This window comes from Vipera berus (assembly GCF_964194415.1).
Source record: "Vipera berus genome assembly, chromosome: 3".
NCBI lineage: Eukaryota > Metazoa > Chordata > Lepidosauria > Squamata > Viperidae > Vipera > Vipera berus.
In genome coordinates, this window is record NC_138204.1 from 128,986,494 (window position 1) to 129,003,667 (window position 17,174).

The 17,174-nt window shown below is 39.2% G+C and overlaps 1 protein-coding gene across 1 annotated transcript in view; it reads right to left on the bottom strand.

Moving 5' to 3' along the window:
- Nucleotides 1–16,225, bottom strand: part of GABBR2 (gamma-aminobutyric acid type B receptor subunit 2) — a gene marked incomplete at its 5' end in the record, with an annotated part of 404,913 nt that extends 388,688 nt beyond the window's left edge. Inside the window, one exon of the mRNA XM_081324279.1 lies at nucleotides 15,923–16,225. Within this exon, the coding sequence (XP_081180405.1) occupies nucleotides 15,923–16,225 (303 nt within the window). The remainder of the gene's footprint in view (nucleotides 1–15,922) is intronic.
- Nucleotides 16,226–17,174: the final 949 nt, after the last annotated feature.

The following is a 17,174-nucleotide window of genomic DNA, read 5'->3' on the forward strand; positions in this document are numbered from 1 at the left end:
TAGTCAGCAAAGGCTAGCAGAATAGGGAGCTAAGGACTATTTTATCTTCCTTACTCCTTTCTCAGTCTAGACCCAAACTGTTTCACCATCTTCTATCCCTACAGTTTTGACAGATACATAGGTTTCTCATGTGTTCTTGGGTTTCCATTTTTCTGCTTCTTCACAATATCCACTTTATTCTGATATCCAGTTTGCTTTCTTATCTTTCTCGATTTTGGATGTCTTTTAAAATTCATCCTTAATGACCTCATTAAGCTGATTTCATAATTCCTCTGGTTTTCTATCAATGAGGTTCAGCATTTTAAAGCATTTTCTGCCAAGAAAGACATGTTGTGATTCTTCCAAGCAGATTTCTTTATTGTTCCTCACCTATACACAGAATCTTGCCAAATTAAAGCACCTGATAAAAGCATATACTCTGGAAATAATAATAATAATAATAATAATAATAATAATAATAATAATAATAATGATGATGATGATGATGATGATGATGATGATGATGATGAAGAAGAAGAAGAAGAAGAAGAAGAAGAAGAAGAAGAAGAAGAAGAAGAAGAAGAAGAAAAAGAAGAAGAAGAAGAAGAAGAAGGGGCCATCTTTGCCTGCTTTCTCTCACAAAATTGAGTTGAGATGTGTCTTGCTTTTCTGGAATTCAATCTTGCCCTCCTAAGAATCTGGACTATATTTTATTACAATTCCTGATGTTCTTCTTGAAAATGGTGGATATATTTTGAAGATCATATTGTGGAAACTGACTTTCTTATTCTTCTTTAACTTACTTGTAAGTTGCATGTGAGCAGTTTGTAATCAGTTCCACAGTCAGTTTGATGTTACATATTTTCCGTCTGGTGCTCTCTGTGGGTAATCCTCAACTTCTCACTACAACTGGAACCAGGATCTTGATCATTGAGCAAAATAATTGTTAAGCAAGATGCTACATAACTGCTTCAACTCAAGAACTACAATCCTGGCATTCCCAGGAGTGGGAATCTTGTGGATAGTTAAGTGGACAGAGTCCCAGGTAAGAAGTGAGAAGTGCTTCAGGGGAGATAGACAGATACCGTACACAGACATTGGAAAGTATGCCTTTTTCTATGGGTCTAAATGCAAATATTAAAATACTAACAATTTTTACATGTTTGGGCCAATTCATACTTTACACAGCAAGGAAATTTGCCACTTCTGTGTATCAGCAGTGAACCCAATGAAGTGTAAATTGGAGATTCATTTTGTAAATACACTGAGGACATATTCCATAGAGCCCCAGCCAATTAAATATTTCTGCTGTGTTAAAAAATCATATTTGCTTTTGTTATTATTGATGTATGCATAGTGAAAATGTTTACTCATGTATTTTTATTATTTTATTTAAATATACATTAATCAGAACAAGTTTTAAATCAAATAATAAAGTACATGTATATGTAAATACATTTGTATTCTTAAGAAGAGATATAACCTTTTCAGTATGCATATTCAATATTTCTAACAAAAAATACTTGTCTAGTTTGAGGAAATGTGTTGGAAATTATACTGCTGATGTATCTAACAATTGAGCCCAAATATCAATAACGCTACCCAAGAGTCTGTACAGTTAATTATTTTTTCAGCCAAGGCTATTTCCACTTTTCTTAAAAAAACTAATCTAAGGAGAAATTCACTTTGCTTTTATAGTGTTTTCATAAACCTTAATCCTATTTCTGACCAATATTAATCAGGAATACTGAAGAATTTCCTGATGCCAGTTGTAAATCCACTAGGAGACTCATTGGATCAATCTCAAATTATTAAAAAACAGAAAACTTAAAATGCATTTTCTTCTTAACGGTCACAAATTTTCCCCTACTATTAGATTTCTTAATCTAATGGTCAAAGTATATCTCCTTAAAAAAGGAAATAGTTAAAACAGAGTGTCAATTTTCTTTCAGGAAAAGCCGATTTAGGAAATACCTGTATTATCCATTGAGCTCTATGTCTTGGTTGGCTCTCATACATGCAACAGAATAAAGATGTCTCAATTCCAAAATGAACTTAATATTACACATCACTGTTTCCAGTATTCAGAATGAGCGTAAATTGTTTAGTATAATGTTTTATAATCAAATAAACATTTTGATGTGCAAGTGCTTGACATTTGTTAATTAATCTTAAAAAACTAGTAAACATCTGCCAAAGAAATTCCATTCACTAAACTGGAGTGCATGCTGCAGGCACTGTTTTATGGCACAGTTATGTTTCGGCAGTATTTTCTCAACTTGCATGGTTATTTAATTACTTCTGAATTTGTATTTTACAATGAAAGGGAAAGTCAACCACTACCATCAGAAATTCAGAAACAGTAGCTATTTCCTACTATGCAAATACATTGAGAAGTAAGGAGAAATTTCCAATAATTCTAATGCATGTTATGTCTTCCTTTCAACAGGAAAATCCTGGGGGATAGAAAGCTTCTCTGATAAAATTGTGAAATGACAGATAACATAAATAACCTTGAAAGACAAATCTACCCAATATGTAAGCAAAAAAAAAGGTCCAATTATTGTTATAAAGGAATAACTTTTAAACTACAGTACACTGCTTAGGCAAGGCAGTTGTATTTTCCTGTAAGGTGAAGCCGGAAAGAAAGTTTAGAGCATGTTTTAATGGTGGATTGGCTCATACAAAGTGACAACGAGGCCCAAGTGGAAAAACATAGCATCATACATAAATCAAATGTTATACCCTAAAATATGCTGCATAATTCTTTACAGACAAAGAAGTTCCATAGAAACCTAACCCTGTGGAAAGGTTTATTCACCATTTTAAAAAAATTCTAAAAACGTTTGCTTTTCTATATAAATCATAGATGGAGGAAAGAATGTTTTGTTTTATCTTGTTTTATTTGCCTAGAAATTATTGCATTGCTGCCTAGAATTATTGCAACTAACGAAATAAATAAATGCTGTAGGGGGAGAGCTGTGTTAATCTATAGTACGCAAAACAGGAGGAGTCTGGTAGCACGTTTTCAGGCAAACCAATTTTATTAAAGAGTGTAAGCTTTTGTGAGCTACAGCTTACTTCATCAGATGCATGAATGACTACATTGCAGTTGGATTTAAACACAGCTAAGTGGAGACAATGATAAGGGTAGGCAAGATAGTTATGTAGATTCAGGTTGTATGTAAGTCAGATTTCAAATAACTTTTAATTAACACTTATATGTTAAAAACCCACTGTGTAGCTTAGACTATCTGAAAGCTGAAATGGCCTGAAACCATTTGATGTACATTTGTTTAACAGTTGCTTGCTCATTTCTGCTGTGAAATACATGGAAGAACATAAACGTTTTTAGAATTGGCTACTTTGAGACATGTAAGGGAGTATGTGAAGTTTTTTGAGGCCTGTGAGAGCACTGTTGTTATAAATGTGGGGTAGCTTATTAATGTAAAAAACCTTAATGTGTAATTTGCCAACCACATTTACATCAGAGCCCATCAAATTCACACACAAAACGTTTATGGCTTTGAATAAAATTTGTTAGTCTGGAAGCGAAATATAGGAACTTCTCTTCAGGGACACAATCTGTCTTGCATGGAGTCAGTCACTGTTAACAGTCCATATTTTGCTGAAGTATCCATTGTACCATTCACAGTGCTCTGAATCAATAGCACCTTTCCTTGTAAATTATTCCAGCTGTTCTACGGAAGGGAATGTGTTTTTCTTATTACCAATAAATCGTTGGGAACATTAAACATGGTAGCATAATATTGTTCAATTATGATTGCTGTAAAGTAACTTTGGGTATAATAAAGATCTAAATTAATGTTTCCATGTTAGGAGGCAACTGGCTGTGTAATTTACCTTTTCAAGATTTGGTATTAAATGTTTTCTGGTTTATACAAAAGCTTGGTCTGTAAAAACTTTTAATTTGATTTAACATTCTCCAAGTGAACATTCATTTCACAACAATTCTTTAAATGATAAATAAAGGGAAATGCCAGTGTGTGTATGTATTTATGTATGTAAGTATGTATGTGTGTGTGTGTATGTATGTGTGTCTGTGTTGTGTGTGTGTATGTATGTATATATTCACAATTATCCCTACCTAGAATGGAAGCAGAAGAGTGGTGAACTGAAGGTGAAAGAGATTTTACTATTTTCCAGCTTTGTTTGCCCACATCTCTCCAACCAAATGCTAAGCTTATAATATTATATTTTAATAGGGATTTGAAGAAATTGGAACAGATACAGAAGCAAGGCAATCAGTACAATCAAGGACCTAGAAATTTGATAAAGAATATTTGGGGAACTGTGTAAGCTTAATTTTGAAAAAAAGATGACCAAAGTGGAAAAATAATAGCACTCATCAATTACATGAAGTGTAATCAGGTAGAGAAATCTATGACCTATTGTCTTAGAACTGCAGAACAAAAAAAATTACCATCTTAAATTGCAGCTTTTGGCTGAATAGTAGGAAGTTGATAGAGATATGATTTTATTTATTTATAGATTCAAATTTGCTGTAGACCACCCAAGTCCAATGCATTCTGGGCAGCATACAGAACCAACAAATCCATAAGAACAAATAAAACATAAAACCACAACAAAAGCCCACACTGAAAGGCAGCACAAAAACAAAACAGGGCCCTCAAATATACATTAATCCTAGACCACAGGTCTGCAACCCGCGGCTCCGGAGCCGCATGCGGCTCTTTCAGCCGTCTCCTGCGGCTCCCAGTCCTCTGCCATGTGCAGTCAAAAAAAAAAGTGGGACTAAAAAGTTCAACCAATCAATTCAAATATGCAGGGTAGGTGCATATCTCGCCTTGGCTCCACTCTTCAGTCAAACCCTGTTCTGCGCATGCTTGCATGTATGTGCATGCGCATATATTTTTTGCGGCTCCCAGTTTTTCATTTTGTGAGGGAACCGGTTCCGAGTGGCTCTTTCACTGTTTCAGGTTGCTGACCCCTGTCCTAGACCCAAGACCAAAGCCAAATTTTAAGAGCTTTCCAGAACTATAGAAGAGCCCTGCCCTTATCTCTGATGGTCTTCAGTTTGCCAGACATCTTCAAGAGTTGGATAGCTTTGACAAGGATGCAGGACTCTATAATGGAGTTGGTGGCATACAGACAAGCTGTTGACTAGTTGTGAGCAGTTGTGAGTATTACAATGTGCACTGTAATAGTCAACTTCTGCTACTGAGAGGCAAGGAGATGGAATTCAGGGGAACCATTGGGCTTGCTTTATTTCACTTTTTATTTTTTGTTTTATTTTTTGGCTGAAAGTCCTCAGTGAAGCAAAGATATTAAGAAATGTTTTAACAATGTTAACTTTTTTAGTCTGAGTGTGCCCTCTGTTCAAAAGCTCAAGAAAAACTAGAGCCAGTAGAATTGGCATGGGGAAAAAATAGGACAATTGCATCAGGTTATTTTTCACCGCTACTTTTGTTCAGTTCTATTGCCTTAGTTGTTGCTTCTATTCTCTGTTTCTCTCTTTCTTTATATGATCAGGCTAATGAGTTACTAGCTTTGGTATATAGATCTCAGCCTCGTGTAAACTTATTGTAGCTAGCCTACTTCTTTCTACGTTGTGTTTCTTGAAATAAAAATATTCTTTCATTCTTTAATATTTCAGTGTTAAAGTTGGGATTCCAAAACTACTTGAGACTGGCAATCCTGGTAAAAAGGGAAAACTAGACTAAAGTTGAAAAGTGTTGTGCTAGGGAAGGCAGAGAGCATACATCTATTCGAGAACAGGTAATGGCAAAAAAAAACTTATCTGTAGATAATACTTTTTCACTAGCCATTCCCATACCCAAGAACTTATACACACACAGACACACACACACACACAGAGAGAGATGATGAATATACAACCATATCCCTTCTCATATACCTGATGATCTAGGTGGCCCTTTTAATTCTATGATTCTCTCCATAAATCATTTTTCTGGAGGAGGTTCTAATGCTGGGAAAGGTGGAAGGAAAGAAATGAAGAGGATGACTATTAACAAGATGGAGAGACTCAGTTACAATGGCAATGAATGCACCATTGAAAAACCAGATAAGGAACAGATCATTATAGAGAAAATATATCTGGTTGCTAAGAATAGACACTTACATGACAGCACACAGCCTTAGATTATTACTTTGTAATGGTGAAGAATCTTCTAGAACATCTCAATGACATATGTTTTGAGGAATGTACACTCCAAGAAGGTTTGCCCAGATGGGCAGGTCATTTAAAAAAGGATTCAGATTAAATATGATTCACTGAAGAAAAAATGGCAACCCACTTCAATATCCTGCCAAGAAAACTAGAAATGGACACGCAAAACCGGGACAATGTCCATGGTATTGGAAGATGAAAGATTATTAAATTACTGGGGAAAGATACATGGCAACAAGCAATAATAGCACTGAGCACTGTTTCTGGTACAAACAGAAAGTTTAATATTGCAAAGGTACTGTATGTATAGAACTGATATGTGGTATTTTAGAAGATGTTAACCATAGTCATGCAAAAAAAAGAGATGGCTACTACTTGGAAGAAAGAATAAGATAGACAAATGTTAAAGAACAGAGATATCAAACTGACAGTAAAGCATGCACTGTTATGGACATGGATGAACCAAGTGTGAAAGCTGAATCATTCAAAAAGCTAAAGGAAGAAAAAAATAATACCTTTTATTTGTATTGTTGGAAAAAATGTGAGCATACCCTGGACTACAGGAAAAATAAATAATTCAATACAAGATGAAATAAAATCAAGATTGCTGTCTAGAAATACCAACAATAGAGCAAAAACTACAATATTTTGGATGTAATATAAAGGCAAAATTCATTGCAGTAAGCCCCAATACTTTGGAAAATCAAGAACAGTTAATTGAATCTGACAGTAGATTTAAGAAAAGAAGAAAAGATAAACTACCAAACTGGTAAGGTAAGCAGGGACATGTTAGAATTCAAAGAAGCAATAATGGACAAATTTCCTGGCAAAACAAATCTTGTTAAGTCAAGAAGAATCAGAAGCAATCAAGCAACAAATTTATGATTCTATGATACAGAATTACAGCAACATACTAACCCTTATATTCTGTTATTTTTTTTATACTTCAGGCAGAGCAATGTTTATCCTGTAAAACAGCTGTGTGAGAAAACCAGCTGGGAAATCACAACTACCGTACTTTCCAGTTCAGGCAGAAGATACTTTTTAAAAGTTATAAGAAAATATAAAATGCAGTTCTACCCTACTGTAAACTTTACACCAGACTCTTTGATCTGATGTCTTCCAGAAGGGTTGATATGATTGTAAATGTGAGGGAAACTGCTTTAGTCTCAGAAGGATGCAAAATAGTTTTTGCTTCTAAGGAAGTTCCCTTCAGAAGCTATACCAGCCGTGATCTGGAATCTTTCCTAGCTCGCACTGTACTTTTTTTTTCTTCTCCTCTTCTATTATACATATTATCCCTTTACTTTTAAGAGGTTGAAAAAAGCAACACTCCCTGCTGATTCCCTATGGCCCCACGCCCCCACTCTAGCTGAAGAGCCAGTTTCCCTGTTTTTATTCCCAAGGGGAAGGGAACTGGCATGGAAAATGCTATTCATTTGGCATCATCACAATGACTGGAAAGCTGACAGAAGAAAGTCTTCTGTTCCCACTTGTTGGCACAAAAAGGTCTTCCCAGTTCACATCTCTCATTCCCCCATTTCTCATATAGACAGAATCTTTATTCTTCTTCATTGCTGAGGCAGAACTGAGTTTGGAACTATGGTAAGCACTTCTTTATGCTCATAGTTTGCTGCCTCCTCCAACACTGAATAACAGCCTTTAAAGCTATTGTGAGGAAGTTTCATTAGAATTTATTTCTGACTTCCTTTCTTCATTTGGAGCTCTCCCCCTAGAGCAGACATGTCAAACACAAGGCCCGGGGGCCGGATCTGGCCCACAAAGTGGTTTCATGTGGCCCGTGAAGCCATCCTGGAAACAGTGAGGGAATGGCCCCCACTACCTTGGCCCTGGCCCAGAGACCCTCCTTCTGCCAGAGACCCTCAGATCTGTCTCACTCCTGCCCAGGCCCCCATAGGCACCCTTGATGCGAACGATGTAGAGCTGGCCACGCCCACCCAGTAGGCCATACGCACTCTAGCCACGCCCACCCAGTAGGCCATGTCCACCCAGGCCATACCCACCCGGCCCCCTGAGGGCAACCACAATGCTGATGCGGCCCTCAATGAAATTGAGTTTGACACCCCTGCCCTAGAGGAAACTGGCTTCAATTGTCTGTCAGTCTGACATTCTGAAGTTGATCCTTCCTTGAGGTGCTGTGTCCCTGTAAGATCAGAGCCAATTGTTATTAAAATATAAATTCTAAGGCTGGATTTCCCAATTTAGACAGTGAATCTGCTCACATCAGAGCTCCTATCAAATAGTTCCTCACAAGATTAATTCTGGGTATTGGCGAAAATTTGCCATATCTTATTTTCTATCATATCTTGTTTTAAGTATTTGTCATTTTGGACATTTTGCTAGTAGAAATCATCACTCGTAGATGACACATTTATACATGTTAGAATAATAATTCTTTTTAAAGTACAGACCTGTCCATTCACTGAAATTATGATAAAGTAAAATGCAATTTTCAATGTTTCTGTACACCAAGAAATATACAGCTTGATACATTTGCATGGCTATGTCACCTGCTGATTTTTGTGTATCAAAATGTTATTATCTCCCAAATAGCAATGAACAAAACTGAGTACTGAACAAACACTGCAGTCTCAGGACTTAATCTTCCTTTTTTTCCCTTCTTCCAATAAACTGTACTGTCAACTAATTAAGTCAGGATTCAGGCTTTATTAATAGAGAATATCTGCCCAATTTGCAGGTAGACCCCAATTTACAACCATAATGTAACCTGCCCATTGCAATCATAAGTCATGATGATCATAAAGCAGATCATCACATAACAGACCTAATTTTACAACCTTTTGAGGAGCAGTTGTTTAGCAAATACTCTAGCCATTAAGATATGAAGCATTTTTGTTGAAAACCAAAAGTAAATGCTGGCTTTCAGCAAGAATGTTGAAAATCATGGTCATTTGATCACAAGAAGATGCAAACAGCTATTAATGCGAGCCAGTTGCCAAACTCCCGAAATGCAGTCATGTACCATTGGGAGCAGCCAGTGGAACTTCAGAATGGATTGTAATTACCTTTTGGGGAGGTCTGTCCCAACTTCAAATGGTCACTAAACCACTGGTCCTAATTCAAAGATTCCCTGTACTTATTGAAATATCAGAACCACATTACAGTAGTAGTGTCATGGTTCCGACAGACAGAGACGAATAAAGCAGAACTCCGAGGCTTGCAGATTCCTCAAAGAACATGTTTATTAGTTACAAAATATTGGCACGTCAAAACTGAAGTCAAGTCTGGAGACATGTAACAATTCCCCAATACAAAGTTAAAAAATCCCACCCCTAAAATTATGCAAGCAACTACGTTCCCCAATGCATCTTCTTGATGGGCTTTTTATGCAATGCCTAGCCTGCAGTCTCAGAAGCAGATGACCTTGGTTCCCACAGGACAAAAGATTATTTAGACTAGTTAAGCACCTGGGCAACCCCCCTCCCTCCATTCTATGTGGCAACCGAAAATGAGTAGGAAAAATGGCTGCAGCCATGCTCATTTGTAGCATTGACAAGGCAATAAAGCAACTGTCCCTCTTTCTTATACAAAACTCACTGGTTTGAAACTAGTTGATATATTCTGGTTTGTTTTAATTCTAGATTATAAATTAATCCAGAATTAATTAATTAATTAATAATTAACCCTGTCTTATATTTAATTTGGTCTGTGTAGCTAAAAAAAACCCTTCCACTCCAGAATTCCCAGGGAAAGGTAATAATTGAATAAACAAACAAATGAACAAATAAATAGCACTCTGTTGTCCCCCCCCCACAAAACTTCTCATTTCTTTTGTTACCACACAGAACTTCTCACTGAGCATGATACAAAATTGGAGATTTGATTCCCACATCCTAAATTACTTGCTACCCTTACAATGCTCAACAATTAACAATTCCATGCAGAATGGAAAATGGTGGGATTCAGAAAAATATATATAATACCAAAAATTGCTCAAAATGAACACTCAATGAATAGGGAAAACACATGCCTCTTCCTGTATACAGGGCAAATAAAACTATATTTCTGATCAAAAGAACAAAAAGTACAAAATGTAAGCAAAACACTCTTACTAGGATGTTTTCGATAACATCTGGTTACTGGCAAAAAATATACCAATAAAAGACTGACCAAAAAAAGTTGTGATTATATTCCTTGTCAATAAAAATAAAAGACAATGATAGTGATTTAAGATCTCACTGTCACATGGAAACAGTCTAGTTTTAGAAATTTATTATTTTATTTTTTAAAAAAAATATTGGATAACTTGAATGGAATTGTATTAATTCATGAAGTAATAAAACTGAATATGAATCTAAACAAAAGTTTTATAATGTTTAATTTCAGTTTGCCATGATATGACTAAACCTTAAAGTTCATTTAGGAAGGTTATATAATTTGTAATTTTAGTATTAATTAATAATATAGATATAATCCCAAGTAAATATTTTGTTATTAGATAAAGGATATCACATCTGGCTTCCTGTGCATAGTTAACATTTTTCATTCACTTATCTCTTTAAGAAATGTATAGATACCCAGAATTTGAACCTTGCCTTCTAGAGGTCAGTATATCTAGCAATGCTTTTCTGATGTCTATTCTTACTCCCTAGTAAATGGATAAATAGCAATAGCACTTAGACTTATATACCACTTCACAGTGCTTTACAGTCCTCTCTAAGGTTACAGAGTCAGCATATTGCCCCCGACAATCTGGGTCCTCATTTACTGACCTCGGAAGGATGGAAGGCTAAGTTGATCTTGAACTGGTGAGACTCAAACAGCCGAGCTGCTGGCAGCCGACAGTCAGCAGAATTAGCCTGCAATACTACATTTTAATTACTGCGCCACAACTCTTATGTCCAAAATTGTCCAAGATGGCTCTCCACTGATTGGAGCTCTCCTACAAGTCCCTGCTTATATGTAAAAACAACTATTAAACCAATATTTGAAATATTTAACCAAGTGAAATATAATCATTTAAATTCAATAGAGAAAATGCTAGAACAATTTAAATTTTTGTAACATTATTTTATTTCCCAATCTTATTTCCTGCACAAAGATTCCAAGAACAATCCTGTGTATGGTTAGGAAAGTTAATTTTTTCACAAAATTATTAAATAATAGCAAATAATCTATATGTAGGAATGCAGCCTTTGAGTTCTTTTGAATAGGTTATTTCTCTCACCAGAAAAGAAATAGCTTTTTTCCCTTTTATCTCCCCCCCCCACCCAGTAAATGATAATAAATAGATTGAACACTCAGTTCTCTTGAACACCAATCTGCAATTGCCAGCACTGCTTATGGCTTGTGCTTATTTCTATCTACCTCTGAAATGACACAGCCTTGCCCAACCTGGATGCCTTCAGTCTGATCCATGACATTTATACAATGGCTTTGTTGGCTGGGGAATTCTAGTGATTGATCCACGCATCTGGAAAACACCTTGGTGGAGCAGTGGGCTAATGCCTCCTTAACACCAGCTGCCTGCAATTAGTGCAGGTTCGCATCCCACCAGGCTCAAGGTTGACTCAGCCTTCCATCCTTCCGAGGTAGGTAAAATGAGGACCCAGATTGTTGGGGGCAATAAGCTGACTTTGTAATAATGCCGCTTGGGGGGCCAAAAGCCCTAATAAGCAGGCATATACATAGAATGAAGGCTATTGCTAAGCACATTGATTTGTGCTTAGAGTGTAAGCCGCCCTGAGTCTTCGGAGAAGGGTGGGATATAAATGGGATTAAAATAAAAATAAATAAATAAATACCTACATTGTGGAAACAAAATTAAATTTTGCTGCCGAAATAACTGTAGAGATAATATGGTATTGCCTTAGGGAAACAATGTGAAGGGTTACTGTTACTAAAATATCCAATATATTAATCCCATTCTTAACTCAGTGAAAATGGTAACTACCTTATAATGGTCTGATGCTTCTGCACTCTTGTACCAAATGCTTCATAAATCATATGCACATCCTTGTTACTTCCAGGTTCTAATAACTGCATCAGTGATCTCATTTTGGGTCCAAAATTTCTCAGAGAATCTTGTTATAGCCCTAAAAAAGTAAGGTTTATGGCAGGGAGGAAGGAAAGAACTCAAGATCTATTGTACTTCCTCCTATCATGTTTTAGATCAATCTTCCACATCTGGTTGATCCATTGGTACTGCAAATTCCAACATTCCCAACGCTAGTTTGAGCATTTTAGAAGCTACAATCTTATCTGGATGTTTTTGATGTGGTGAGGCTGTAAGGAACATTCTAAAGATGTAAATATTAACTTCCTAGATCACTAAAGCTTCCATCAGCCTTCCATTTAACAGAAATTTTTGTTACAATAAAACTAAGTGAATCACCAATTTTTCACTCTAAAGCAGTGTTTTTCAAACTTAGCATTTAAAATGTGTGAACTTCAATTCCCAGAATTGCTGAGGTTGAGAAACACTGCTCTAAAGGATGTCTGCTATAGATTCCAATTTGCTTATATGAATAAAGTAGCACCATGGTCAGCTCATTTGTGGCTTTTCCTCTTTGTAACTGCTCCATATTTCTATAGCTCTGCCATTTCTGCACAGCATAACCTTGAAACGTCTCATTTATAGAAACCCCACAGCATAGAATACAATTCCTTTCTCCCTCCTGCCCTTTCTCCTTGAGGAAATAATTTCCGATTCTGAAAATGCCATTCCCCCCACCCCACCCCAAAATAAAGGATAGAAAAAAATAAAGCATAACCTATGGTGCACTTTATGAATATTTCTAGCTATAGATTGCAGTAATGATGGATAAATATTAAACACCCAGCCCAAATAACTACTGTTTATTCATTATTTTTTTTAAATAACTAAATATATTAAATACGTGGAATAATACCTCATAAATAGTAATGTTAGAAACAGAGTTAAAAATTAACGGTGCCTTCATACTGTGATCAGAAACACAAAAAGAAGTCATTTCTCCTATCACCCTAAATGTCATTTTTCCTTCTGTTTATATCTAAATGGAGTCTCACCTTGAAGCAAAATCAACCTAAAGACAAAAATTATGTAAGAATCTCTACAAAGCTCACATAAGATGACATGTGTCACTAGTTTGAAGTCAGAGCCAACTGAATGAAGACCAACCTCTATCAATCATAATGTGTCAAGCACATCTATGCATGGCAAAATTAAAATAATATGTGTTCTTCAAAGCTAACAGTATAGTTCACAATTCCCTATATTACAACTAGATTTAAACAGAGCATTATTTCATCATTGTGTGAATGGAGTTTTCAATATCTACATATCAATTTATAAACTTAACTGTTTAACCAGAAAATCTATGCTTCCTGTTTTTGAATACCTGCATAGCATGATTTCTAATTTTCTTATCAATAAGATGGATTTACTATCAACAAATCAGGGATGTATAAAACAATTCAGAAGTTAAAAGCCTGTCTTGCTTTATGTTATTTCTTCCCCAGAATAATAAAGAATGAAAGTTCACAATGTAACCTACATCCAAATAAAGATATTCAAAGAAGTATCTTCTCATATGCATCTTTTTCTTGGATTTGCATGCAAATATTGTCTTTGTGTATCTTATTGCTTTCAATGTTAACTAGTCTTACATAACTGCACACAGATTAATATTAAAAATATTATTTTTAAATGTACACCCAAGTAAGCTGTTCAAAGATCAATGATAACTCTTCCTATGCTAGATTAAAATAATCATTACTTGAATCCTGGTTTATTTGTGCATTTCAACATACAGCTGAGAGTGTGTGAAAGATGAAAACAGTGTTATGAATGTAACCTTAAGAAAATCTCACAGCTGTTTATTTGAACTTCAGATGAACAGGGATATTATGCATAGTTCAAAGCTTTTCAATAAAGCTTTCCTAAATTGGATAGGAATAAAAAAAATGTTGAATATCTGCCTATCTTGTTCTTAATCCTTATAATTTCATTTCCGAGCCATCTGTTCAAATGGGACAGAGATAATAATTTACTGACAAATGTTCTACACTACACCAAAATAAGGATCATGGCCATTTTTTTAACCTTCCTACAATTCATCATTACCCATACATACGACCTTTCCTATACAAAAGTCATCGCAATAGAAGTCTGATCACAACTCTCCCTTAATAGTTATCTCAAGAGAAATGATCCTCCAACATTTATAACGTTTATAAACAACCCATAAGAATAAGAGAAGCTTCCTTGGTATCCCTTAAAGAGTTTAAAACCTTGAATTTCCTCGGGAACTTCTTATGGCAGGTACCTCGATAGAAAGCATCAGGCCCAAGCATTACATAAGAAAACGCTGCCCCCTTCAGGCAAGGTCCAACATTGAATCAACATTTATTTGCCGCAAACACGTTCTCAGAAAACAATCAGCCTCTTATGTTTGCAGTGGGGGAAAGCCACCCAATGATCGCACTTCATTTGGTCAATCCCACAACAACACTGCATAACCTAAGAACCTGCCTACTATGAATTCTGTATGGTCTACAGCCATCGGCTTTTTCTCTCCCGCTCTCGAAGCGCACGGATATGAAAACCAGCATTTGCACGAAGAATTATGCATGGCAGACGTACTACGAACAACGAAGAGAAAAGCTGCAGGATTAACTCTTTCGGGGCTTGCGCTGAACAGAATTCACAACTTAAGTACTTCAGCTGCCCATTAAGTCTCACCTACTTTTCTCCTGGGCTCTCCATGCTTCTCTGTATACTGTGTGTTGGGCTAGAAATATGCACCTGCCGACACTTTAGCTATACATTTGTGCGACTGGAGGATAAGGTACGAGGGATGCCGCAAAAGAGGCACCACGTCCAAGGAAGGCAGTTATTGCTATTGCTCTGGGAAGCCAGAAGAGCCGGCATCTCCTCCTCCTCCTCCTCCTCCTCCTCTGTACTTTGGCGCACACCTTTTACGAAAGAAGGGCAAACCTTCTCACTCATTCCCTCTCTGTCGGTCCTGCTTTAGAAAGCGCTAGAAATCCGAGTAGCTTCCTTCTCGCCCTTCAGGAGTTCACAGAAAGCATCAAGTGGCGCTCCAAGTACGCAAAAAGCTGCAGCTCACCTCGGTTATGCAGGTGGCCAAGCGCCTGCTCCAAGCTCACCAACCACAAATCCCTGACGTCTCTCTGCTGCTTAAATAACGGGCGGCGCTTTCTCAATATTGCTAAAGCTGCAGGTTTAAGTCGAGGCTGCTGGGCCAGAAAGCTACCCAGGGAAAAACAAGTCGTAAATGCTAAAATTGCAGTCACTAAGCTCGCGGGGAGGGAGGGAAGAAGGCAGCCGGAGGAAAGAGTGCAAACAAAACCTTAAGTGACATTTCCACCACCACCACCCCCTTACAAAGCGACCGGAATTCGTTCCCAATGACTTTTCTGCTTCTGGTTATTCCCCCTTCGCGGCCGACCACCGTTGGAGTGGCAGATGGTCACCACACGCTGGGGAGATACCAACACTAGCGCGGCTCCGTTTTAAAACAACTGGAATCCTTCCCACGTTCGTTTTATTTCCCTTTCCCTGTAAAGAGTCTCAGCATTTCTGTCCTACCTAGGCCAACTCCCGCCGTATACGAAGTGGGATTACAAAAGGCAAGTAGTGGTCAAGACCCACCAAGGCAGCCTGGCATCCCATCGGCCCCACCATCTCTCCTAATCCAGGACGGCGACGTTTCCCCTCCCAATCCAATGCCGAAAGGCGGCCGGCGCTGGCCACACCAGCGAGCTGCCTTTCCCTTCGCTCACCTCGGTGTCGTAGTAGCGCAGGTCCAGAGAGTAAGGGTTGAGCAGCGATTCGTTGAGGATCTGCTCCATTGCCAATTGCATAGCCGGCAGGACCCCCCGGCCGATCTTGCCCTTGTCCACGGAGTCGCTCAGCGGCATTAAGCCCATAATGGCGATGGGGGTGGTAGGGGAAGAAGCGGCGTTGGGGGCAGAGCCCGCCAGCCCCCGAGAGTTGCTCCGCGCCCAAGCTAAGGAGAAGAGCGGCAGCAGAAGCAAGGCAGGAGGAGGGATGGCCGCGCTCGGCCGCCAGGACAAGGCAGGCATCCTGCGGGGGGAAGGTCAGGGGGAGAGCAGGACCAGGGCGCCGGCTGCCCTCCGCCGAAGAGAGGGGAAGGGGCGCGCGCGCTGCGGCCCCTTCGGTTCGAGCCTCCCGGCAATGGCGCCCGCTCTTTCCTCGGGGTGGCTAAAAAAGGCAACCACTCTGGAAAAGCAGCAGCGGGAGCAGCGGCGACAACTGCCGCCGCCGCCCGCTTCCTCCCACCCCACCCGCCAAGTCCAAGAGGAATGAGAGCACCTTCTCAGCCCCTCTCACTCAGCCACAGCCAAGGCCGGGCCGAGGGCGCCCTCAAAGGCTTCTTGGCGCAGGATCCGAAGCCGGCGCGTAAAAGCGAGGAGGACCCGAGGGGAACCTCGGGGAGGCGGGGAGGGAAAGCTTCGCTCTTCTCGGCTTGGGAAGGCTACTGCCGCATTCCCCCGGAGCCTTCCCGACGCCGTGTTGCTCGCTGCTGCTGCTGCTGCTGCTGCTTCTGCCGCGGCCGTTGCTGCAAACAGACACCGCGCCACCCCATTCGGCGCGCACAAGTGGCGCGCACAACCGGCGAAAAAGAAAGAAGCAGGCGCGGCGGCTCCAGAAGAGGCGAAGTCCGCCCGCCGTGGGGGCTGTTACTTGATTTGGGTCGCTCGCCCGTGCCCGCCTTTCCTATCCGACACGGGGCTTCTTTCCTTGCCGCCGCCGCCACCGCTGCTGCCGCTGTTGCCGCTGCCGCTGCTCCTGCTTGGGAACGGGTTCCTACGTGCTACCACTGAGGAGACGACACCGACACGAGAGGCGGGAGGTGCAGGGTTTGGGCACGTCCAATAGCCCATTGGAAGGCGGGAGGGGAGGTATTGGAGGGAGAGAATACGGGCGTGTGGAGGTGGAGGGGGGGTGGGAGACCGAAAGGAAAGGTTCGGCAGGGGAGGGGAGGGGGAGGGGGCGACAGTGCGTCTGCCG